The sequence below is a fragment of the Cetorhinus maximus genome, chromosome 15, assembly GCF_964194155.1.
Source record: "Cetorhinus maximus chromosome 15, sCetMax3.hap1.1, whole genome shotgun sequence".
In the NCBI taxonomy this organism is placed as follows: Eukaryota; Metazoa; Chordata; class Chondrichthyes; order Lamniformes; family Cetorhinidae; genus Cetorhinus; species Cetorhinus maximus.
Genome location: NC_135893.1, coordinates 46,498,016 through 46,522,382, shown reverse-complemented (window position 1 = coordinate 46,522,382; position 24,367 = coordinate 46,498,016). Strand labels below are relative to the sequence as shown.

Below are 24,367 nucleotides of genomic sequence, written 5' to 3'. Positions count from 1 at the left end.
GCTTAAGAGTCAACCACATTGCTGTGGGTCTGGAGTCACATGTAGGCCAGACTAGGTAAGGGCAGCAGATTTCCTTCCCTAAAGGACATTAGTGAACCAGATGGGTTTTTACAACAATCGGCAATGGTTTTGTGGTCACCATCAGACTTGAAATTCCAGACTTTTACTGAATTCAAATTTCACCATCTGCCATTGTGGGATTCAAATCCGGGCCCCCAGACCATTACCCTGGGTCTTTGGGATATTAGTCCAGCGACAATACCACTGCCTCCCCCTTCTCCTCCTTCAGTGGTGGCTAAATTGATGTCCGGGTGCCTTTTAAATATAGTGTCCGGACATGATGGAGGGGTGCATGCCATCCAGCCCTCTCCACTGTGCAAAACACTGGGAAACCTCCAACTGCATAATTAATTCAACCAGCATCGCTTGATACAGTGCAAATTCCCACCAGCCTCCATGGCCAGTGGAATGGAAAATCCCATTCAAGGTGTTCAGGAAAAAGAAGGAAGGAAAGAAAGGAGGAGGGGTGACAGTACTGATTAGGGTAATATTACATTGATGGAGAGGGAGGATGTCCTAGAGGGGCCAAGGACAGGATCGATTTAGTTAGCACTAAGAAACAATAGAGGTACCATTCCACTACAGGATGTTTTCTATCGGTCTCCAACTAGTTGTAAAGATACAGAGGAACAAATTCACAAAGAGGGAGGAGAGTTTCTAAAGAGTATTCAGGAAAATTTTCTAGATCTATCTGTTAACAGTCCAGAATCAGTTAACTGTACCAGAACAATGACTGCCTTTAAAGAGGAGATAGTTTGGGAGAGATAGCTTCCAATATATGGGAAGTGAGAGAGATTTTCCAACATTTCACCAAGAATTTCAATGGAAGGTACATTTGGTGGTACATTCCCAGGAAGAAGAAAGGTAGAGGAAACAAAACCAGAGCTTCCTGGATGATGAAAGAGATGAGAGGGTAAGGTGAAGCAAACAAAAATGGTGGGTATGATAGAAGACAACAACTAAGACAACAACTGCTTCTGGAATCAAATGACAGTCTTCTGACTATGTACAAATCAGCGCTTACTCTGGAGAAGAACTACAACTGATTGTTGACGTATTCACGAAAGCCTGCAACAGCATGAGCCCTAAACACCACAAAGACCAAGATCCTCTACCAGCCCACACCAAGTGTATCAAATCCAATACCTTCCATTAAAACTCTTGGTAAAAAGTTGGAAAATCTCTCCCACTTCCCATATCTTGGAAGCTATCTGTCCCAAAAAGCTGACATTGATGGAGATGTACACTGCCGAATCCAATGTGCTAACTCAGCCAAAATTAAATTATATATTTGAGTTTACGAGAATATCAGACCCAAAACTAAACTCAAAGTCTATCGTAGTTGTCCTCAAGCTTCTCCACGGTGCTGAAGCATAACTTATAGACACCATATCAAGGCCCTGGAAAAACCTCATCAATGCTGTCTTGGAAGGAGCTTGAGAATCAAGTGGGAGGAGAAAAGAACAAACATGAGTGTCCCCCCGAGTCACAGAAATGCCAAAAATAGAGGCCATGGTAACTCACATCAGCCAAGGTGAACGGAACATGTCATCAGATTGTCCAACTCCAGATTGCCTATACAAGTGTTCTACTCAGACTTAAACCAGCAAGCCCAATCACATTGGAGACAAAGGAGAAGGTTAAAAGACAATCTCAAAGCCCCCATGAAGATCTGATCTATTAACATCAACACATTGTGACAAAAATGGTGATTCATCATCAAAAATGGTCTCAAGACCTTCCAATCAACAAGGGCAGCCACTGAGAGAGAACAGTGAGAGAGAAACAAAGAGAGAGCAGCTGCTCAAGTCAACAATCCATCACCACCTCTACCGACTGAGAACCAATGTCCTCACTGTGGGAGAGGCTGCAAGGTTAAGATTGGACTCATAAGCCACCTGTGAACCCACTGTCAACTCTGATATCTCACTTAAAACCAGCCATCTGAAAAAAAATCATCCTCGACATGAGGGATAGCCAATAGAGTTATGGAAAAGGACAAAGATAGACCGAAGAGTAAAAGTTTTAAATTGGGAAAAGGTCAATTTCACGAAGCTGAGATGTGACTCTGACAAAGTGGACTGGAACCAGCTACTTGCGCCCTCCTGAAATACTGAAAAGCTTAGTTTAACTTCACAGTCCATTTTCTGTTTGAAGCTTGTTAATTTTGTACTCGTTGACGTTAATATGTTGTCAAACTGAATCCATTTACCTGCAGGCAGGGCTGTGGTCAGTGACAGGGTTCATTGAGCACTATACACATAAACATGGTTTAAGATTCTACCTCCTTTTTTTAAAAGGAGCTGAGTTTTGCTATCAACTTGTAATAATGCCGCATATCCAATTGGGAACAGTTCAACTCGAGTTGTATTAATGCCGCATATCTTATAGAGAATATTTTATCTTGAGTTGTAAAATGCCGCATATCCCATAGGAAACAGTTCATCTCGAGTTGTATTAATGCCGCATGTCTTAAGAGAATATTTCATCTAGAGTTGTAATATTGCCGCATATTTTATAGAGAATATTTTATCTTGAGTTGTAAAATGCCGCATATCCCATAGGGAATAGTTCATCTCCCGAACACACAACTTTTACACATTGCTTTGGCATTACCATCACATATTCTACTGGGACATATTGGAACCATAATTGCGAAATTTTATTACAATTCATTCACTTGCTGCTATTGTCCAAGTTCCTGTTCCGGGATCTGAACTTCCTTTATCTTAAAACAATATTTAAAATATATTGTTATTTTGTTTCACGCTCAGACTACGTAAGTAGGTAACTCAATCACAAATGGGTGATTTAATGGTGAATTATTTAAAGCTGCTGTAGGTGTGGCAGTCAGGGTTGGTTCCTGTGACCTATCCGCCATGCAGTGTAATTGATCAGGCACGGACCCGTGCTGTTTCAGCCGCACTTGGACAAATAGGGAAGTGAACCTGTGTCTTGCACATTTCGCTGTCGCTTTGAACTGAAAGTGAGTAAATGGCTTATTCGGTGCATCGAGTAGTTTAAAGTGAAGCTCTTGGATATGACTTTTAAACGTCTTGCAATGTATCTGAGGATTCTTGCCTTTCAAGGTTGAAGTGGGGCATGTTTTAAATGAATTGGGGGCACCTGGAAAGTGTGGGGTACTTTCGGTTTAAGATCGAGCACTTTATTCTACTCTAGCATCCGCAGTATTTTGCTTTTAATTTATTTTACTCACCGTCTAACTGTATCCAGGCGATGTGACTGGGCAATTTTTAAACTGAACACACCGGTTTAGACCCGTGAAAGGTCTGCTAGAGGACTTTGATCGGATATTGAAAGTTTATGTTGTCATTTCACCATAACATGCCCAATAACGCGGAATACTTTACCGTCCCATTCCTATACAGTTACAAAATTAAAGTGGGTACTTCTGTCATTTTAATTTCTCCTGGTTTGCCCTTCTCAATGTCAGTTTAGGGATGGGCAATAAAGATTGACCTTGACAGCAACGCCAACACCGCAGCAGTGAATTGGTGAACAATGGGCGCTGGGAGGTTGTGTGAAAACAGTTGTGTGAAAAATAGGATGGGAATTTAAATATGAAACCTAATCATCGACATTGTTTAGTTAATATCCAACCGTTCCGTCATTTTTTCACAAGCATCATTGTATATTCCGGACAGAGCAGAATGACCTAGCTTTTGTTTTCTGCTGTGTTCTGCATTAGTTGTTTTTAGCCGTGTAACAGTTGGTCATAGATTAGAACTTGGCTGCATTTGGCATCACTGTTTTGTACAGAAAGAATGAGGATATAGGCCACGTTTCCTGTTATAAAGTGACTCTATATGGGGTTGGCTTGGCTGTGATACTGTTAGTGAAGAAGGAGTATCTGAGATTCTAATCTGTGGCTGGGAGAATTGATAAGAAAGGGGGAATAGTTTTTATTTAATTGGTCAGAGGATGTGGGCATCACTGGCTGGGCCAACATTTATTGCCCATTGCTATTGCCCTTGAGGTGGTGGTGAGCTGCTGCCTTGAACCACTGCAGTCCATGTGGTGTAGGTACACCCATAGTGCTGTTAGGGAGGGAGTTCCAGGATTTTGACCCAGTGAAGGAATGGCGATATATTTCCAAGTCAGGATGATGAGTGACTTGAAGGGGAACTCCCAGATGGTGGTGTTCCCATGTGCCTACTGCCCTTGTCCTTCTAGATGGTAGTAGTCACGGGTTTGGGAGGTGCTGTCTGGTGAATTCACAGAATCACAGAATCTCACAGTGCAGAAGAGGCCCTTCGGCCCATCGAGTCTGCACCGACACGCGAGAAACACCTGACCTACCTACCTAAACCCATTTACCAGCACTTGGCCCATAGCCTTGAATGTTATGACATGCCAAGTGCTCATCCAGGTTCTTTTTAAAGGGTGTGAGGCAATCCGCCTCCACCACCCTCCCCAGCCAGCACATTCCAGACCGTCACCAGCCTCTGGGTAAAAAGATTTTTCCTCAAATCCCCCCTGAACCTCCTGCCCCTCACCTTGAACTTATGTCCCCTCATGACTGACCCTTCAACTAACGGGAACAGTTCCTCCCTATCCACCCTATCCATGCCTCTCATAATCTTGTACACCTCGATCAGGGCACCCCTCAGTCTTCTCTGCTCCAACGAAAACAACCCAAGTCTATTCCTGCAGTGCATCTTGTAGATGGTACACACTGCTGCTACTGTGCATCAGAGGCGGAGGGAGTGAATGTTTGTGGATGTGGTGCCAATCAAGTGGGCTGCTTTGTCCTGGATGATGTCAAGATTCTTGAGTGTTGTGGGAGCTGCACTCATCCAGGCAAATGGGGAGTATTCCATCACACTCCTGACTTGTGCCTTGTAGATGGTGGACAGGCTTTGGGGAGTCAGAAGGTGAGTTACTGATCGCATGATTCCTAGCCTCTGACCTGCTCTTGTAGCCACAGTATTAATATGGCTGGTCCAGTTCAGTTTCTGATCAATGGTCACTCCCAAGATGTTGTTAGTAGGGATTCAGAAATGGTACTGCCTTTGAATGTCAAGGGGAGATGGTTAGATTCTCTCTTGTTGGAGATGGTCATTGCATGGCACTTGTGTGGCTCGAATGTTACTTGCTACTTGTGAACCCAAGCCTGGATATTGTCCAGGTCTTGCTGCATTGGACATGGACTGCTTCAGTATCTGAGGAGTTGTGAATGGTGCTGAACATTTTGCAATCATCAACGAACATCCCCACTTCTGACCTTATGTTGGAGGGAAGGTTATTGATGAAGCAACTGAAGATGGTTGGGCCGAGGACATTACCCTGAGGAACGCCTGCACTGATGTCCTGGTACTGAAATGATTGATCTCCAACTACCACAGCCATCTTCCCTTGTGCTAGATATGACTCCAACCAGCAGAGAGTTTTCCCCCTGATTCCCATTGACTCCAGTTTCACTAGGGCTCCTTGATGTCACAATCAGTCAAATGCTGTCTAGATGTCAATGACAGTCACTCTCACCTCACCTCGGGAGTTCAGCTCTTTTGTCCACGTTTGAACCAAGGCTGTAATGAGTTCAGGAGCTGAGTGGCCTTGGCGGAACCCAAATTGAGCGTCAGTGAGCCAGTTATTGCTAAGCAAGTGCTGCTTGATAGCACTGTCGACAATACCCCACCACTTACTGATGATCAAGGGTAGACTGATGGGATGGTAATTGGCCAAGTTGGATTCGTCCTGTTTTTGTGTACAGGATATATCTGGGCAATTTTCCACATTGCCAGGTAGATCATAGTGTTGTAGATGTACTGGAACAGCTGGGGCACAGCAAGTTCTGGAGCACAAGTCTTCAGTACTATTGCTGAATGTTGTCAAGGCCCATAGACTTTGCAGTATCCAGAGCCTTCAGCCATTTCTTAATGTCATGTGGAGTGAATCTAATTGGCTGAAGACTGGCATCTGTGATGCTGGGGACCTCCGGAGGAGACTGAGATGGATCATCCACTCGGCACTTCTGGCTGAAGGTGGCTTCAGCTTTGGCTTTTGCACTGATGTGCTGGGCTCCCACATCAGTGAGGATGGGGATAGTTGTGGAGCCTCCTCCTCCAGTTAGTTGTTTAATTGACCACTACCGTTCATGCCTGGATGTAGCAGGACTACAGAGTTTATATCTGAGCCATTAGTGTGGGATTGCTTAGCTCTGTTTATCGCTTACTGCTTTCACTGTTTGGCACATAATTAGTCCAGTGTTGAGGCTTCACCAGGTTGAGACATATTTAGGTATGCCTGGTACTGCTCCTGGCATGCCCTCTTGCACTCTTCTTTGATCCAAGGTTAATCCTCCTGTATGATGGTAATGGTAGAGTGGGGGATATGCCAGGCCATGAGGTTACAGATTGTGGTTATATACAATTCTGCTACTGCTGATTGCCTACAGTGCCTCATGGTGCTCAGTTTTGAGATGCTAGATCTGTTTGAAATCTATCCCATTTAGCACGGTGCTGGTGCCACACAACATGATGGGTATCCTCAATGTGAAGACGGGACTTTGTCTCCTCAAGGACTGTGCGGTGGTCACTCCAACCCCATATTGTCATTGGGGGTTGGTTAGCTCAGTTGGCTGGTTTGTGATAGAGTGACGCCAATGGCGTGGGTTCAATTCCTGTACCGGCTGAGGTCATCCTCGAAGTATTAATTATTTCATCCATGATCCTTAATGTCATCCTCAAGCCTTCTCAACCTCGCCCCTTGCTTGAGATGTGGTGACCCTCAAGTTAAACTCGCCACCAGTGGTCTGTCTCTAATGAGAGAGCAGTCTGTAGTCCTCTGGGACTATGGCAATTTTCATCTCAATATTGTCATGGACAGATGCACCTGCAAGAAGTAAATTGGTGAGGATGAGATTGTTCGTTTGCTCACCACCTGCAGAAGACCCAGTCTAGCAGCTATGTCCTTTAGAACTCGGCCAGCTCGGTCAATCATGGTGCTACTGAGCCACTTTTGGTGATGGACAGTGAAGTCCCCCACCCAGAGTATGTTCTGTGCCCTTACCACCCTCAGTACTTCCTACAAGTGGTGTTCAACATGGAGGAGCACTGATTCATCAGCTGAGGAAGGCGGTATGTAGTAATCAGCAGGAGCTTTCCTTGCCCATGTACGATCGGACACCATGAGACTTCAAGGGGTCCAGAGTTAATGTTGACTTCCAGGCAATTCCCTCCCAACTGTATACTGCTGTGCCACCATCTCTACTTGTCTGTCCTGTGGGTGAAACAGGACATACCCAGGGATGGTGATAGTGGTGTCTGGGAGATTACTTGTAAGGTGTGATTCCGTGAGTATGACTATGTCAGGCTGTTGCTTGACTAGTCTGTGAGACAGTTCTCCCAATTTTGGCACAAGCTCCCAGATGTTAGTAAGGAGGACTTTACAGGGTCGACTCGGCTGAGTTTGCCATTGTCATTTTCAGTGTTTAGATTGGTTCCGGGTGGTCCGTCTGGTTTCATTCCGTTCTGTAGGCTTCATAGTGGTTTGATACAACTGAGTTGCTTGCTGGGGCCATTTCAAAGGCAACCACATTGCTGTATGTCTGGAGTAATATGCAGGCCAGACCAGGTAAGGTTGGTAGATTTCCTTCCCTAAAGGACATTGGTGAACCAGATGGGTTTTCACAGCAATCAATGGCTTCATGGTTACGATTACTGAGGCTAGATTTTCAGTTGAATTTAAATTCCACCAGCTGCCATGGTGGGATTTGAACCTGTGCCCCCAGGACCACTAGTCCAGTGACATCACCACTGTGCCACCACCTCACACCAAAGAGTGATGGTGAAGTGGAAACTGACTGGACATGTACATTGGACACCGAGAGGAAACATGATGATTGACTGAAACAGGCAGATGTGGGCCTGGCTTTGATCTTTTAGGTCTTTTATACCCAAGCTTTAAGGTCATCTCAGCATCCAGTTGACTTTACTGCATCGAGCCAACATTTAACTTAATATGTAAAACCATGTACTTCATATGCTTGTACATTTATTAAGAACAGGGAAAAAAAAGTAGAATGCAGCAGTATCCAAATTTAAAATGTGTTTAAACTTTGTGTTGATGTTACTGCATTGGGTTGGGCTCACAGCAGGGGGTTTAATTGGAATTAGTTTTGAGGTGTAGTTAATACCACTGGACCTCTTGTACCCTTTTACTCTGCATGGTTGTCAGATATTTTATGCTAATCTTTTCTCCATTACCAGTGAAAATATTTTTTTAAATTATAAAATAGGATCTATATCAATCCACTAGAAGCAAAAAACATTATTTTTGTACCATTTTAGTAATCCTGTAGTTATAAGGTTTTATCACATAGCCAGAAGATACTAAGTGATGAGAGATTTTAAAGGTATATGGCAATGCTTTGGCCAGTTCCAGTTGACATGATTAGATTCAAGAAATGTCAGACATTGCATTTCAACCTTTTTTTCTCAATGAAGGGTTTTAGTTCTGAATGGCAATATTTTGAGCCCATTGCATATCGTTAAATAATTAAGGCAGAACTTGGTGCACTTTGTTTTCATGTAATTATTAATCGATTCACTCTTTCTATTTTTGACCTAATTTAGGGTAGACTACAATCTATGCTAATTGGAGGTAGTTTTCTGCTATGAGTTAATTATTGCGGAATCTTATTCCATTCAAACTACAAGCTTGAGACACAGCCAAATACACCCCAGTGCCAGCTAGGATCACTTTAATCTGTCTCACTCAGAGCTGTGGGTCCGCATTATATTTTGTGGGAGGCTGTTGTGGAAAGCGGTTGCTGTGATGATTGCAGTGAAAGTCTCAAGTGTGAAGAAAGCCAGCAGCAGAAACCACCTCCAACAACAATCTTTCATTGGAAAGGAAGAGCAAGTGAGTGAAGAGCTGGCAGAGGCAGGATTCCCAATAACCCCCGGTTTGCCCGTGATTGAGGTCCTTCAGAAAAAAAAACACCTGAGTTAAATTAGCAGCACACTTTCCGAAAGAGTTTTTGTGCTTGGGGTTCAATTTTAAAATATTTTACGTTTCTTTTGTCAGACATGATGGCAGAGGATATCCAGGCAAAGTTGAAGAATTACAAGACGGCGCCTTTTGATGCCAGGTTTCCCAACCAGAACCAAACCAGGAACTGCTTCCAAAATTACCTGGGTGAGAAATTGTTGTGATGAGAGTTGGTGCATAGAGCAGAAGCAGAAAACATAGGCCTTAAAATTGGTACTTCTCTTTCCAAGATACTAACCAGCTTCTATTACCTTGTTCATTCCTTGATTGTTCTGTGATTAATTTTCTCAAATTCTCCGCTTTTTGCTGAAAGTGAATAAACATTAGATTTAACCTGTTCTCAATGTAAAAGATTTCAACATATGAATTAATATCCATAAATATTCTAACAATACATTTAAATGTACAGAACTATAGGATAGTGAAGCTAAAATGCCTAAATGGCATTTAAAATGACTAATTAAATACATTTTTCCAGAATAAAGAAACTTGGTACCTTTCTGGGAAAATTAAAAGTAATTTATACCATGCATTACACAAGAATTTCTAGCTATCTTTCTTCAATTATTGGCTAATGGTAGTTATTTTTATTTATTATTATTTGCATGGTGATTAATGTGGGCGCTGGAGAATAGAACTATTCTCCCCTGTATCAGGAGAGAGCACTCTTAAGATGCATTTATACTGGCATAAAAACAAAAAGCTACTGCGGATGCTGGAAATCCAAAACAAAAACAGAATTACCTGGAAAAACTCAGCAGGTCTGGCAGCATCGGTGGAGAAGAAAAGAGTTGACGTTTCGAGTCCAACTGCATTTATACTGGCAGTTTAGCCTGGGTACAAATCCATTTCTGGAGTCGGCACTGACCTGGAGTGAAGTGGAGCAAGTTTGCAAATTTGTGCCTAATGGTTGGGATTGTTATTCTATTTTAAGAAACTTAAGCATTTCAGTTTGACATAGCAAGGAATGTAAATTATGTCAAACCTGGTCTACAAAGCATTCCCCAAAATGCTTTTGGATGGCAGGTCAATAGAAATTTTCAAGACTGAGAAAAAGAGATTTTTTTTAAATAAGGATATCAACAACAACTATTTGCATTTATATGGCACTCTGTTAATGTAGTCAAAATATCCCATGGGGTACTTCACAGGAGCATTAGCAAACATAGTTTGACATCAAGTCACAAAAGAGGATATTTGGGCAGATGACTAAGATTGGTCAAAGAGGTTGTTTTAAAGGAGTGCCTTGAAGGAGGAAGGTGAGAGAGGGAGAGAATTCCAGACCACAGCGACCAATGATGGAGTCAGCAATTACAATTGGGGCATGTGCAAGTGACTGGAATTGGAGGAACGCAGGTATTTCGGAGAGTGGTTGGCTGGAGGAGATTAAAGACAGGGAGGGGTGATGCCATGGATGGATTTTAAAAACAAGGATTAGAATTTTAAAATTGAAAGCCAGTGGAGGTCACTGAGCACAGTGTGATAGGTGAACGGGACTTTTGAGGTTGGACATGGATGAGCTGAAGTTTATGGATGGTGGGACATGGACAAAGGTGGATAAATTGAACTGAGATCCTCCCCCAGCCCAACTTCATTCAAGCCCTCTCTACTGTCCTAGATAGACAATTTGCCAGAGCACTGGTCCCAGTCTGGTTTAAGTGGTACAATGAGTACAGTGCTTATTGTACTCTAACTTTATTAGGAATGAATATAATGTGGCTTCTTCCAGTCAGTACTTCATGGCAGAGGTCACCTGACTACAGCAAGCCAGGTAAGCCCTTTAGTAAATGATTGCATTTCAATTGAAACACCCCGTTTTCATAATGAACAAAAGACAAATTTGCATGTGCTATCATGTGTAACTGTGAGTTGCATGAGTTATGTTCTTTACAACTGTTCCCGTTTGTTCCCAACTTGTTTGTTGTTCTAGTTAGTCTTTGCATCTGCATTGCATAAATAGTTGTCAAATTGTGCAGGTCTCAGTGGTACGTGCGCACATTGTCATTGGCTGTTCATCTGGGTGATGTTCCTTCTCTGAGGAGTGTCATTCCTGTAGCACTTGTTGTTGCCATGGTAACTGTTGCCGTTCCATTTCTGTTGTTGGGAAGCAGTGAACCTCTGGAAGTGATGGTCGTTCTGTACTCTGTGCAGCTGGTGAGATCCTGTCTTCCTGACCGGCTGCCTGCAGTGAAGGAACAGTTTCTCCAGTTGTTTGAATGTGTCTGTGGTTGCGCCAGTATATTTGGTCATTCACATCCACTGCATACGACTGAGGTGCCGACTGCTGTACACTTGTCCTAAGTTGCCATGTGGACCAACTCCTGTTAAGGGCACTGAAAGTTTGTACCCTGATTGGCTCGGCAATGGTTTGGCAGTTTTGTCTGCCATTTTCACCTTGATTTTTTTCTTTACTCACGCCGGTTACTAATGGCTTCAGTGGCTCTTTTGATATTTGGAAGAGTAGTTTGGGTATGGCGCAACATTCGTTTTTGGACTGGAATACTTTCCATGCCTTCAGTTGGTGTGTTTCTCCACTTGAGGACAGCCTTCAGCAAATCTAGCATAGATGTATATGATTTCTTGATAATTCCTTTGGCACATTTTCACTGCCACCTCAGCCTTCCCATTCGACTGGGGATAGTGTGGAGATGATGTATAGTGTTTAATTTTCCAATCCTTTGTGAAGCGGCTGAATTCTTGTGAACTGAGGGCCATTGTCACTCATCACAAATGTCTGGAATGCCATAACGACTGAAGTGTGCTCTCAGGAATTCTACTATCTCACCGGTCGTCGTTGAAGTCAGCTGGTCTAACTTCCAGTAGTCAGAATAGTAGCCCCAATACCACTGCACATCCTTGGCAATGAGCTGGCAGAATGGTTCACAATCCGACACATCAGGCAAAGATTTTGCGAAATAGTTCACGAATCCAACAAATCGTTGCACTGCTTTCACATCTGTTGGTTGTTGCATCGCTGCTACATTTCTCACCTTGTCAGGATCCAGGTGAAGACTTTTTGATGTCAGTACATGACGTATGTACTTGCCTTTAGGCATCTTCAGTTGCAATTTTTTCTTCAGATTCATCTGGCGAACTCTCTCCTGCAGTCGTATTAAATTCTGATCATGGTCAGCTATGGCTCCTTCCATTGTGTCTCCACATCCATAGACTAGCAGATCATCCACTATGGCTTCCACTCCTGGAAGATCTCTGACTATCTCATGTTGTCTGTGTTGATACTCTTCTGGAATCATGGAAATGCCAAATGGCATGTGTAACCATCTGTATCACCTGAACGGCATCCAAAGTGTAGTTAGAAAGCTACTGTTTTCATCCAACTTCACTTGACAGTAACCATCCTTCGCACCTAGTGTTGTGAATACCTTTACCTCGGCAAATTGCAGGAAAATTCCTTCAATGATTGGCATAGGGGAGTGAGATCTCTTCAAAGCTTTATTTGGATCCTTTGGGTCAAAGCATACTCTTAGCTTTCCAGGTTGTTTCACTGCTACCGTGCTGCTAATCCAGTCTGTGGGAGTTGTTACTTTCTTGATTACTCCCTTCTTTTCCAGCTCTTCTATCTTGTCTTTTAAACTGGACTTAAGGGCAGCTGGAACTCTTTGTGGAAGATGCTGAATTGGTCTTACACTTACACTCATTTACTTCCAGATAATATTCTTCACGTAGACATCCAAACCCTGTAAACATATCTTTGTACTCCTCTAGGATCTGTTCAGCAGTGGTTTTGTGTGCTGTGACACATTGTGAATCTCTGGCACATTCAGGGCTACCAGTCCAAGCTTTAGACTTATTCCAACTGAGATGAGTGGCTTTTGTTTACCGCCTATGATGTGGAACTCCAGATCTTCATTCTTACCATTGCATTGGGCTCTCAGATTAATCTGTCCTCTCGGTGTGAGTGTCATGCCACCATATAGCCTAAACCTTATCTTCAAAGGCTTCATTTTTGGATCATTGTGGCTGTTGAGCCACTTCGCATAGGTCTGTGAAGGTCATGCTGTTGCATGATGCACTAGTATCAATCTGACACTTCATGTTCACACAATGCTCTCCTTATGCAGTCATCATTCTAACAGTCACAAACCATTTATCGCCTCCAGACTTGATGGAGCCAACCTGTTTTATAGTGTACAGTGGTTTGTCAGAATCTAAGAACATAAGAACTAGGAGTAGGCAATTCAGCCCCTCGAGCCTGCCCCACCATTCAATACGATGATGGCTGATCTCATTTCGGCCTCAACTCCAATTTCCAACCCTCTCCCCATAACCTTTCAACTCATTACTAATTAAAAATCTGTCTATCTCCTCCTTAAATTTATTCAGTGTCCCGGCATCCACTGCACTCTGAGGTAGTGAATTCCACAGATTCACGACCCTTTGAGAAAAGTAATTCACCATCATCTCTGATTTAAATCTATCACCCCTTATCCTAAAACTATGGCCTCTCATTCTAGAATGCCCCAGAAGGGGAAACATCCGCTCCACGTCTACTTTGTCTACCCCCTTTAGCATCTTATATACCTCAATTAGATCTCCTCTCATCCTTCTAAACTCTAGCGAGTACAGGCCTAAACTGCTCAGTCTCTCCTCATAAGACAAGCCCCGCATCTCTGGAATCAATCTAGTGAACCTCCTCTGAACTGCCTCCGGTGCAACTACATCCTTCCTCAAGTAAGGGGACCAAAACTGTGCACAGTACTCCAGGTGCAGTCTCACCAATGCCTTGTACAGTTGCAACAACACTTCCCTATTTTTATACTCTATTCCCATTTATCCCGACTCTCTGCTTTCTGTTGGTTAGCCAATCCTCTATCCCAGCTAATATATTACCTTCAACTTCATGTGATCTTGTGTATTAATCTTTTGTACGGCACCTTATCAAAGGCCTTCTGGAAGTCCAGATATATTACATCTACAGGATTCCCATTATCCACTTTGCTTGTTACATCTTCAAAGAACTCTAGCAAATTAGTCAAACACGATTTACTCTTCATAAAACCATGCTGACTCTGATGGATTGCATTTTGACTTTCCAAATGCCCCATTACTATTTCCTTAATAATGGATTCCAACAATTTCCCAACAACGGACGTTAAACTAACTGGTCTATAGTTTCCTACTTTCTGCCTCCCCCTCTCCTTTTTGAATAAGGGCGTTATATTAGCATTTTTCCAGAATTCAGGGAGTTTTGGAATATTATAGCCAATGCATCCACTATCTTCGCTGCCACTTCCTTTAAGACCCTGGGATGAAGGCATCAGGTCCAGGGGACTTGTCACCCTTTAATCCCAATAGTTTGCTCAGTACTTTTTCTCTAATGATGGTGATTGTTCGAAGTTGTTCCTCCTCTATAGCTACTGCACTACCTGTTTCTATTGAGATGGTACTAGTGTCCTCCACAGTGAAAACTGAGGCAAAATATTGATTAAGCGTCTCGGCTATTTCTGCGTTCCCCACTATGAACTCCCCAATCTCATCCTCCAAGGGACCAACATTTACTTTAGCTACTCTCTTTTCTTTTATATACTTGTAGAAGCTTTTACTATCAGTTTTTACATTTTGCGCTAGTTTTCTTTCATAATTTACCTTTGCTCTTTTTATTTTTCTAATAACCCTTTGTTAATCTTAAAAATTATCCCAATCTTTCAGCCTGCCACTGACCTTTGCAATTTGGTATGCCTTAGTTTTTGCCTTTGTTATCTTTTAACTTCCTTGCTTAGCCATGAATGCTTTTTCCCCTCTTACCATCTTACTTCCTATTTGGAAAATATTTTACTTCGGAGGAATTGAATATCTCCTTAAATATCTGCCACTGTTCTTGAACTGTTATGGTTGTAAACTTGTTATGGACAAAGAAATAGACAAGTTGCAAAAAAATGTTTTGGATCGGGGGAGAGTGGATTTTAGTAAAATAAGGCAGGATCTGGCCAAGGTAGACTGGGAACAGCTACTTGTGGGGAAATCTACAGAAGAGCAGTGGGGGGTGTTCAAAAAGGAAATGGGGAGGGTACAGGCTCAACATGTTCCCTCTAGGGTGATAGGAAGGAGTAACAAGCCCAGAGAACCATGGATGACCGGAGATATTCAGGATACGATAAGAAAGAAAAGAGAGGCTTTTAGCAGGTACAAGGGAAGCAAATCAGCGGAGGCATTAGTGGAGTACAGAAAGTGCAGGGTGGAACTTAAGAAAGCAATTAGGAGAGCAAAGAGGGGATATGAGAAAGCTCTGGCTGGTAAAAGTAGGGAAAATCACAAGATATTCTATAAGTATATCAATGGGAAGAGGATAACCAGGGAAAGAGTAGGGCCCATTAGGGACCAAGGGGGCAATCTATGGGTGGAGCCAGAGGATATTGGTAGAGTGTTGAACGAATACTTCACATCCGTCTTCACCCAAGAGAATGAGGATGAAGGTATCGAACTCGGGGAGAGAGACTGTGAGGTTCTTGAGCAAATTGATAGAGGGAGTGACAAGGTATTGGAGGCATTGGCAGGCTTAAAGTGGACAAATCTCCGAGTCCAGATGATTTGTGTCCCAGACTGCTGAGGGAGGCAAGGGAGGAGATCGCAGGGGATCTGACCCAATTTTTTAATTCCTCTCTGGCCATGGGAGAGGTACCAGAGGACTGGAGAACAGCTAATGTAGTTCCGCTATTTAAAAAGGGTTGTAGAGACAAACCAAGGAGCTACAGACCAGTGAGTCTCACGTCAGTGGTAGAGAAACTATTGGAGAAAATTCTGAAGGACAGAAGCTATCTCCACTCGGAGAGGCAAGGTTTGATCAGGGATAGTCAGCATAGCTTTGTCAGAGGGAGGTCATGCCTAACAAGTTTCATTGAATTTTTTGGGGAGGTGACCAGGTATGTAGATGAGGGTAGTGTAGTTGATGTAGTTTATATGGATTTCTGCAAAGTCTTAGACAAGGTCCCACATGGGAGACTTATAAAGAAGGCGAATGCACATGGGATACAGGGTAATTTGATGAGGTGGATTCAGAATTGGCTTAGTTGTAGGAGACAGAGGGTGATGTCAGAAGAATGCTTTAGTGACTGGAAACCAGTGTCCAGTGGCGTACCACAGGGATCTGTGCTGGGTCCCCTATTATTTGTCATTTATATAAACGACATAGATGACTATGTGGGGGGTAGGATTGGTAAGTTTGCAGATGACACAAAGATTGGCCGGGTGGTTAACAGTGAGGTTGAGTGTCTTGGGCTACAGGAAGATATAGACGGATGGTCAAATGGGCAGATAAGTGGTAGATGGAATTTAACCCTGAGAAGTATGAGGTGATACACTTTGGAAGGAGTAATTTGATAAGGAAGTACTCAATGAACGGCATGACACTAGGAAATTCTGAGGAACAAAGGGACTTTGGTGTGTGTATCCATAGATCTCTGAAGGCGGAGGGGCATGTTAGTGGGGTGGTGAAAAAGGCATATGGGACACTTATCTTTATCAATCGAGGCATGGGTTACAAAAGTAGGGAGGTCATGTTGGAGTTGTATAGAACCTTTGTGAGGCCACAGCTGGAGTAGTGTGTGCAGTTCTGGTCGCCACATTATAGGAAGGGTGTAATTGCACTGGAGGGGTGCAGCGGAGATTCAACAGGATGATGCCTGGGATGAAATATTTAATTTATGAAGAGAAGTTGGATCGACTTGGGTTGTTTTCGTTGGAGCAGAGAAGGCTGAGGGGTGACCTGATCGAAGTGTACAAGATTATGAGGGGCATGAACAGGGTGGATAGGCAGCAGCTGTTCCCCTTAGTTGAAGGGTCTGTCACGAGGGGACACAAGTTCAAGTTGAGGGGCAGGAGGTTTGGGGGGATGCGAGGAAAAACCTTTTTACCCAGAGGGTGGTGACGGTCTGGAATGCGCTGCCTGGGAGGGTGGTGGAGGCGGGTTGCCTCACATCCTTTAAAAAGAACCTGGATGAGCACTTGGGCACATCATAACATTCAAGGCTTTGGGCCAAGTGCTGGTAAATGGGATTAGGTAGGTAGGTCAGGTGTTTCTCATGTGTCGATGCAGACTCGATGGGCCGAAGGGCCTCTTCTGCACTCTGTGATTCTGTGAACTGTCCTTCCTTGTAGTCTTCCTGCCCAGTCCACTAGGGCCAAATCTGCCCTCATGCCTATGTAGTTACCTTTGTTTAACTCCAGAACACTAGTATGGGACTCAAGTTTCTCACTCTCAAACTGAACTTGAAATTCTAGGATGCTATGATCATTCTTCCCAAGAGGATCCTTTATTATGAGATCATTAATTAATCCCGTCTTATTGCACAAAACCAAATCCAGAATAGTCTGCTCCCTGGTTGGTTCCACAACATATTGCTCCAAGAAACAATCTCTAATACGCTCCATGAACTCTCCTTCGAGGCTACGCTTGATTAGTCCAGTCTATATGCATATTAAAATCACCCATGATTATTGCCGTGCCTTTCTTACATGCTCCCAGTATTTTCTGGTTTATACTGTGCCCTACTGCTGAACTACTGTTTGGGGATCTATAGATTACTCCCACCAAGGACTTCTTTCCCTTGCTATTTCTTATTTCTACCCAAACTGACTCTGCGTCTTGCTCTCCAGTGCCTCTATCATTCCTCATTATAGCACTGATCTCTTGCTTTACTAACAAAGCTACACCACCTCCTTTTCCTTCCTGCCTATCCTTCCGAAACACTGAGTACCCTTGGATATTCAACTCCCAAAACTGTTCTCCCTGTAACCACGTCTCAGTAATCGCCACCAAATCATACCTATTTATCTCTATTTGCGCTGTTATTCATTAGTTTTATTCCGAATGCTACATGCATTCAGATACAAAGCCTTTTAAGTTTGCCATATTGTCAATTTTCCCTACTCTAATATGATTCTTTGGTGCAATATGGCGTTCACACACCCTGTCCCTTCCTTTCACTTTTTGGTAACAATCAGCTTTGTTACTAACCTGCACTCTTACCCTCTCCTTAAACTTTGATTTTTTATATTTCCATGCAACTGAACCCACCCCTCTCCCCTCCCTATTTAGTTTAAAGCCCTATCTACAACCCTAGTTATGCGATTTGCCAGGCCACTGGTCCCAGCATGATTCAAGTGGAGCCCGTCCGATCGGAATAGCTCCCTCTTTCTCCAGTAGTGGTGCTAATGTCCCATGAATTCGAACCCATTTCTCCCACACTAATCTTTGAGCCACGCATTTACCTCTTTAATCTTATTGACTCTGTGCCAATTATCTCATGGCACAGGTAGTAATCCGGAGATTATTACCTTTTCCTTAGTTCTGTTGAAGAGTCATACGGACTTGAAACTTTAACTGTATTCCTCTCCGCAGATGCTGTCAGACCTGCTGAGCTTTTCCAGGTATTTTTGTTTTTGTTTTGGATTTCCAGCATCCACAGTTTTTTGCTTTGATTACCTTTTTTTTCTGCTTTTTAACTTAGCCCCTAGCTGCTCGTATTCCCTCAGCAGAACCTCTTTCCGCGTTCTACCTATATCGTTAGTACCTACGTGGACCACAACAACTGGATCTTTCCCCTCCCACTCCAAGTTCCTCTGCAGCCCAGATGAGATATCCTTAAGCCTGGCACTGGGTAGGCAACACAGCCTTCAGGACGCTCGCTCCAAGCTACAGAGAACAGTATCTATTCCCCTAACTATACTGTCCCCGATTACAACTACATTTCTCTTTTCTCCCCCCACTTGAATGTCTCCCTGTACCACGGTGCTATGGTCAGTTTGCTCATCCTCCCTATAGTCCCCGCTCTCATCCACACAGGGAACAAGAATCTCAAACCTGTTGGATAAGGGCAAGGGCTGAGGCTCCTGCAGTGCTACTTCCTGGATCCCTCTACCTGCCTCACTCATAGTCACACCCTCCTGTCCCTGACCACTGGCAGAATTTAAGGTAGTTAGTATAGTTGATGCGTATAGTAATTGTATATTGTATATTATATATTGTAACTAGTATAGTTGATGAGGGGGAGCCAGTGGATGTGGTTTATTTGGACTTTCATAAGGCTTTCGACAAAGTCCCACATAAGAGATTGACGTGTAAAATTAAAGCGCATGGGATTGGGGGGTAGTGTATTGAGATGGATAGAAAACTGGTTGGCAGACAGGAAACAAAGAGTAGGAATAAACGGGTCTTCTTCCGAATGGCAGGCAGTGACTAGTGGGGTACTGCAGGGATCGGTGCTGGGACCCCAGTTATTCACAATATATATTAATGATTTAAATGAAGGAACTATATGTAATATCTCCAAATTTGCAGATGACACAAAGCTGGGTGGGAGGGTGAGCTGTGAGGAGGATGCAGAGAAGCTTCAGTGTGATTTGGACAAGCTGAGCGAGTGGGCAAATGCACAGCAGATACAGTATAATGTGGATAAATGTGAGGTTATCCACTTTGGTAGCAAAAACAGGAAGGCAGATTATCTGAATGGCTATAAATTGAGAGAGGGGAATGTGCAACGAGACCTGGGTGTCCTCGTACACCAGTCGCTGAAGGTAAGCATGCAGGTGCAGCAGGTGGTAAAGAAGTCAAATGGTATGTTGGCCTTCATAGCCAGAGAATTTGAGTACAGGAGCAGGGATGTCTTGCTGCAATTATACAGGGCCTTGGTGAGACCACGCCTGGAATAGTGTGTGCAGTTTTGGTCTCCCTATCTGGGAAGGATGTTCTTGCTATAGAGGGAGTGCAGCGAAGGTTTACCCGACTGATTCCTGGGATGGAGGGACTGACATCTGAGGAGAGATTGAGTCGGTTAGGATTATATTCGCTGGAGTTCAGAAGAATGAGGGGGGATCTCATAGAAACCTATTAAATTCTAACAGGACTAGATAGGGTAGATGCAGGAAGGATGTTCCCGATGGTGGGGGAGTCCAGACCAGGGGTCACAGTCTGAGGATATGGGGTAGACCATTTAGGACCGAGCTGAGGAGAAATTTCTTCACCCAGAGAGTGGTGAGCCTGTGGAATTCGCTACCACAGAAAGTAGTTGAGGTCGAAACATTGTATGTTTTCAAGAAGGAATTAGATATAGCTCTTGGGTTGAAAGGGATCAAAGGATATGGGGAGAAAGCGGGAGCAGGCTATTGAGTTGGATGATCAGCCATGATCATAATGAATGGTAGAGCAGGCTTGAAGGGCCGAATGGCCTACTCCTGCTCCTATTTTCTATCTATCTATCTAGTTAATCTAAGAGGTGTGACTGTCTCCTGAAACACAGCGTCCAGGTAACTCTCCCCCTCCCTGATGTGTCACAGTGTCCGAAGCTCAGACTCCAGCTCATCAACTCTGAGCCAGAGTTCCTCGAGCAACCAACATTTGCTACAGATGTGGTCAACTAGGAACCACAATGTGGTCCCCCAGCTCCCACATCATGCAACTACAACACATCGCCTGGCCCTGCAGCTGTTTTCTTTAATTAGTTTTTCAATTTGTTTTTAAATTTCCCACTGGTCTTTAGTTTATCAAACTGTAAAATATTTCTCCTATTTACCTTTAATCTGAAAGCAAGTTAGAATAGAGATTCAAAATACACTTTTTAAAATCAACTGGAACTCGCTCTCTCTGCTGAGTTGAAGCTGAAGTGTTAGGCCTCCGATCCTGGGCCCCAGTAGTCACCTTTAATCTGAAATGAACTTAGAATAGGTAGTTCAAACTAGCAGTTACTTACCAACCAACGAACTTACGGTTTTCCTGTGATGTCACTTTCTTTTTTCACTCTGTGACGGTGACTGCAGAGGACGCTCTTCCCAGACTGCTTCCCGGTGACGGTGACTGCAGAGGACGCTCTTCCCAGACTGCTTCCTGGCGACGGTGACTGCAGAGGACGCTCTTCCCAGACTGCTTCCCGGCGACGGTAACTGCAGAGGACGCTCTTCCCAGACTGCTTCCCGGCGACAGTAACCGCAGAGGGCACTCTTCCCAGACTGCTTCCCGGCGATGGTGACCGCAGAGGACACTCTTCCCAGACTGCTTCCCGGTGACGGTGACTGCAGGGGACACTCTTCCCAGACTGCTTCACGGCGACGGTGACCGCAGAGGACACTCTTCCCAGACTGCTTCACGGCGACGGTGACCGCAGAGGACACTATTCCCAGAGTGCTTCACGGCGACGGTGACCGCAGAGGACACTCTTCCCAGAGTGCTTCACGGCGACGGTGACCGCAGAGGACACTCTTCCCAGAGTGCTTCCCAGCAATGGTGACCGCATGGGGCGCTCTTCCCAGACTGCTTCCCGGCGACGGTGACCGCAGAGGACACTCTTCCCAGACTGCTTCACGGCGACGGTGACCGCAGAGGACACTATTCCCAGACTGCTTCACGGCGACGGTGACCGCTGAGGACACTATTCCCAGACTGCTTCACGGCGATGGTGACCGCAGAGGACACTATTCCCAGACTGCTTCACGGCGACGGTGACCGCAGAGGACACTCTTCCCAGAGTGCTTTACAGCGACGGTGACCGCAGAGGACACTATTCCCAGACTACTTCACGGCGATGGTGACCGCAGAGGACACTCTTCCCAGAGTGCTTCCCGGCGATGGTGACCGCAGAGGACACTCTTCCCAGACTGCTTTACTGTGATGGTGACCGCAGAGGACACTCTTCCCAGACTGTTTTATAGCAACAGTGACTGCAGAGGACACTCTTCCCAGACTGCTTTACAGCAACGGTGACCGCAGAGGACACTCTTCCCAGACTGCTTCCCGGCGACGGTGACCGTAGAGGACACTCTTCCCAGACTGCTTTACGGCGACGGTGACCGCAGAGGACACTCTTCCCAGACTGCTTTACTGCGATGGTGACCGCAGAGGACACTCTTCCCAGACTGTTTTGCAGCAACAGTGACTGCAGAGGACACTCTTCCCAGACTGCTTTACAGCGATGGTGACCGCAGAGGACACTCTTCCCAGACTGCTTCACGGCGACGGTGACCGCAGAGGACACTATTCCCAGACTGCTTCCCGGCGACGGTGACTGCAGAGGACACTCTTCCCATACTGCTTTACAGCGACGGTGACCGCAGAGGACACTCTTCCCAGACTGCTTCACGGCGACGGTGACCGCAGAGGACACTCTTCCCAGACTGCTTCACGGCGACGGTGACCGCAGAGGACACTCTTCCCAGACTGCTTTACAGCAACAGTGACTGCAGAGGGCACTCTTCCCAGACTCTTTGGCTGATATCTCTCCAGTGGCTATCTGTATGGGCTTGTTTTGCTTCTTTCTAGCCAAACACTTCTGTGTAAAATGATTTGGCTTCTTGCAGTTAAAACACTGCTTTCCCTTGTGTGCTATCCTCCGTAGTATTTGCATCCTGTCCTTTGTTCATGATCTTTCTGCTCTTTTGGCCTCGAATGTCTATCTGCATAATGCAAAGCCTGGACTGTTCAGCCATGAATATGTTCTAGCTGATGATTTACAACCTCAGCGTTTCTGCACATGTCGATCGCTTTCTTGAGAGTAAGTTTTTCCTCTCCCAGTGGACATGCTCTCACTGCAGGACCTCTTATGCTTAAGGCAATCCTATCTTTAATGAGACCATCTTTTAGTTACCCAAAATCACAGGATTCTGTGAGCTGTTACTGTAGTCACATACTGATCTATAGACTCTTTCCCCTTGAGCCCTAATGCTGAACATATACTGCTCATATGTTACATTCACTTGGTTCAAAGTGTGCCTCCAAGGCTTAGAAAATTTCTGTTTGTCCTCGGGTGAAAAGTTTTGCTACTTGTATTTGCTCCAGTTTGTTGATGAATTCTGTTGCAATCTCGTACTTTTGCCATCGTAAGTGGAAAAACTGTCAGCTCTGCCACATATCGCCTTTCATTTCGAAAGGAGCCGGAGTGGAAAATTCACAGCCATTGTGGCTCACCCAGTGATCCAACTGCAGCCTGCTTCTTTTGTTTGCTTTTCCTTTTCAGGGGCACTGAACATATCTGTGTTCCTCTTTTAGTAGCTGTGCTATATGCAACTCTTCAAACTCAATCTTGGCTCCACTTCTGACACCATGTTACAAGCTCAATGAGTACAGTGCTTCTTGTACTCTATCTTTTATTAGGAATGAATGTAACATGGTTGCTTGCAGTCAGTGTCTCATGGCAGAGGTCACCTGACTATGTCAAGCCCGGTAGGACCTTTAGTACATGATTGCATTTCAATGCAAACAACAGTGGCCCATGAATCAAAACCAGACACTCCCACCACTCATTTCAGCCCTGCATTTAACCATCTAATCTGTTTATCCCTGTGCCAATTGTGTATGAATGTCTCTGGGATTAAAATTGGTTAACACCAGTTGTGCAATATGGGCTGATAGTGAATCAGCAGTTTTATACCACACTGATTTTCTCTTTCATTGATGTCATTGAAATTGCCCATCAATTAAATATACTTGTGGATGGCATTTATAATTAAACTGTCCTGTTTGTGGTTTGTCTTACAGACTTCCATCGTTGTACTAAAGTACTAACTGCAAAAGGTGCTGACACCACTCCATGTGAGTGGTTTCGCAGGGTGTACAAGTCCTTGTGCCCAATTTCATGGGTATGACAAAACAATCTATATTTTATAAAATATAACAATCAGTTGTGCTTTATAAAGTCAGATATTAACAGATAAACTAGTTATCAATTTTATAAGTCTGCAGTTTTAAAATAAAATTGGTTTTCTATTGTTTAAATTATATTAACTCATTGAGCAAAAATCTTGCATTTTAAAATAATTTTATAAAAGATCAATTAACTACAAGAAATTATTTAGATATCTTAAAACCTGCGGTTCTGCTGCTTTTAATAAAGTTGTTTTCTGTGAAATAACTATTTATATTTTACATCTTAGATAAACAAATGGAATGATCAGTTGGAAGAAGGCACCTTCCCTGGGAAAATCTGACTTGTTGCAGTCTGGTTGGAGCCCCTACAATGTTTCCTAAGCTTAACAGCTTTTACCAAAATAAATCCTAAATATTGAATGCATTTTTTGAGTCTCGTGCTTTTTATTTGTGTAAAACTACCTGCAATTGTGCAATTCAAGTAACATTTATTGAGGAGAATTAAATAATTCCACTCCTTGGGAAATAGAAACAAAGGAATCATTATGCCTTCTACATTAGTTTGCAAACGAGGGCTGCTGGACATTATCAGAAAATGTATCCCAGGCTGTTGAGTGAGGTAAGGGAGGAAATAGCAGGGGCACTGGCAATAATTTTCAATACCTCTCTGGCCACAGGAGAGGTGCCAGAGGACTGGAGGAC

General features: G+C 44.0%; 1 protein-coding gene across 3 annotated transcripts; it reads left to right on the top strand.

The window, feature by feature from the left end:
- Positions 1-2,760: 2,760 nt before the first annotated feature.
- Positions 2,761-24,089, top strand: cox6b1 (cytochrome c oxidase subunit 6B1). 3 transcript variants are annotated; one of them, XM_078558320.1, is made up of 5 exons: positions 2,897-3,046; positions 9,112-9,222; positions 10,778-10,846; positions 23,558-23,658; positions 23,953-24,089. In XM_078558320.1, the coding sequence occupies exons 2-5, from the start codon at positions 9,114-9,116 to the stop codon at positions 24,004-24,006; spliced, it is 333 nt and encodes a 110-aa protein (XP_078414446.1). In that variant the 5' UTR covers positions 2,897-3,046; positions 9,112-9,113; the 3' UTR covers positions 24,007-24,089. The 3 variants fall into 3 exon arrangements, with proteins under 3 accessions (XP_078414448.1, XP_078414446.1, XP_078414447.1); XM_078558321.1 differs by lacking the exon at positions 2,897-3,046 and adding an exon at positions 3,550-3,668; XM_078558322.1 differs by lacking the exon at positions 10,778-10,846 and having other exon boundaries at positions 2,761-3,046.
- Positions 24,090-24,367: the final 278 nt, after the last annotated feature.

Coding starts and splice junctions, on each gene's coding strand:
- cox6b1 (XM_078558320.1), top strand. CDS start 9,114: ATGATGGCAGAGGATATCCAGGCAAAGTTGAAGAATTACAAGACGGCG. Junction 10,847..23,557: donor ACCTGACTACAGCAAGCCAG/GTAAGCCCTTTA, acceptor TTTGTCTTACAG/ACTTCCATCGTTGTACTAAA. Junction 23,659..23,952: donor CCTTGTGCCCAATTTCATGG/GTATGACAAAAC, acceptor TTTACATCTTAG/ATAAACAAATGGAATGATCA.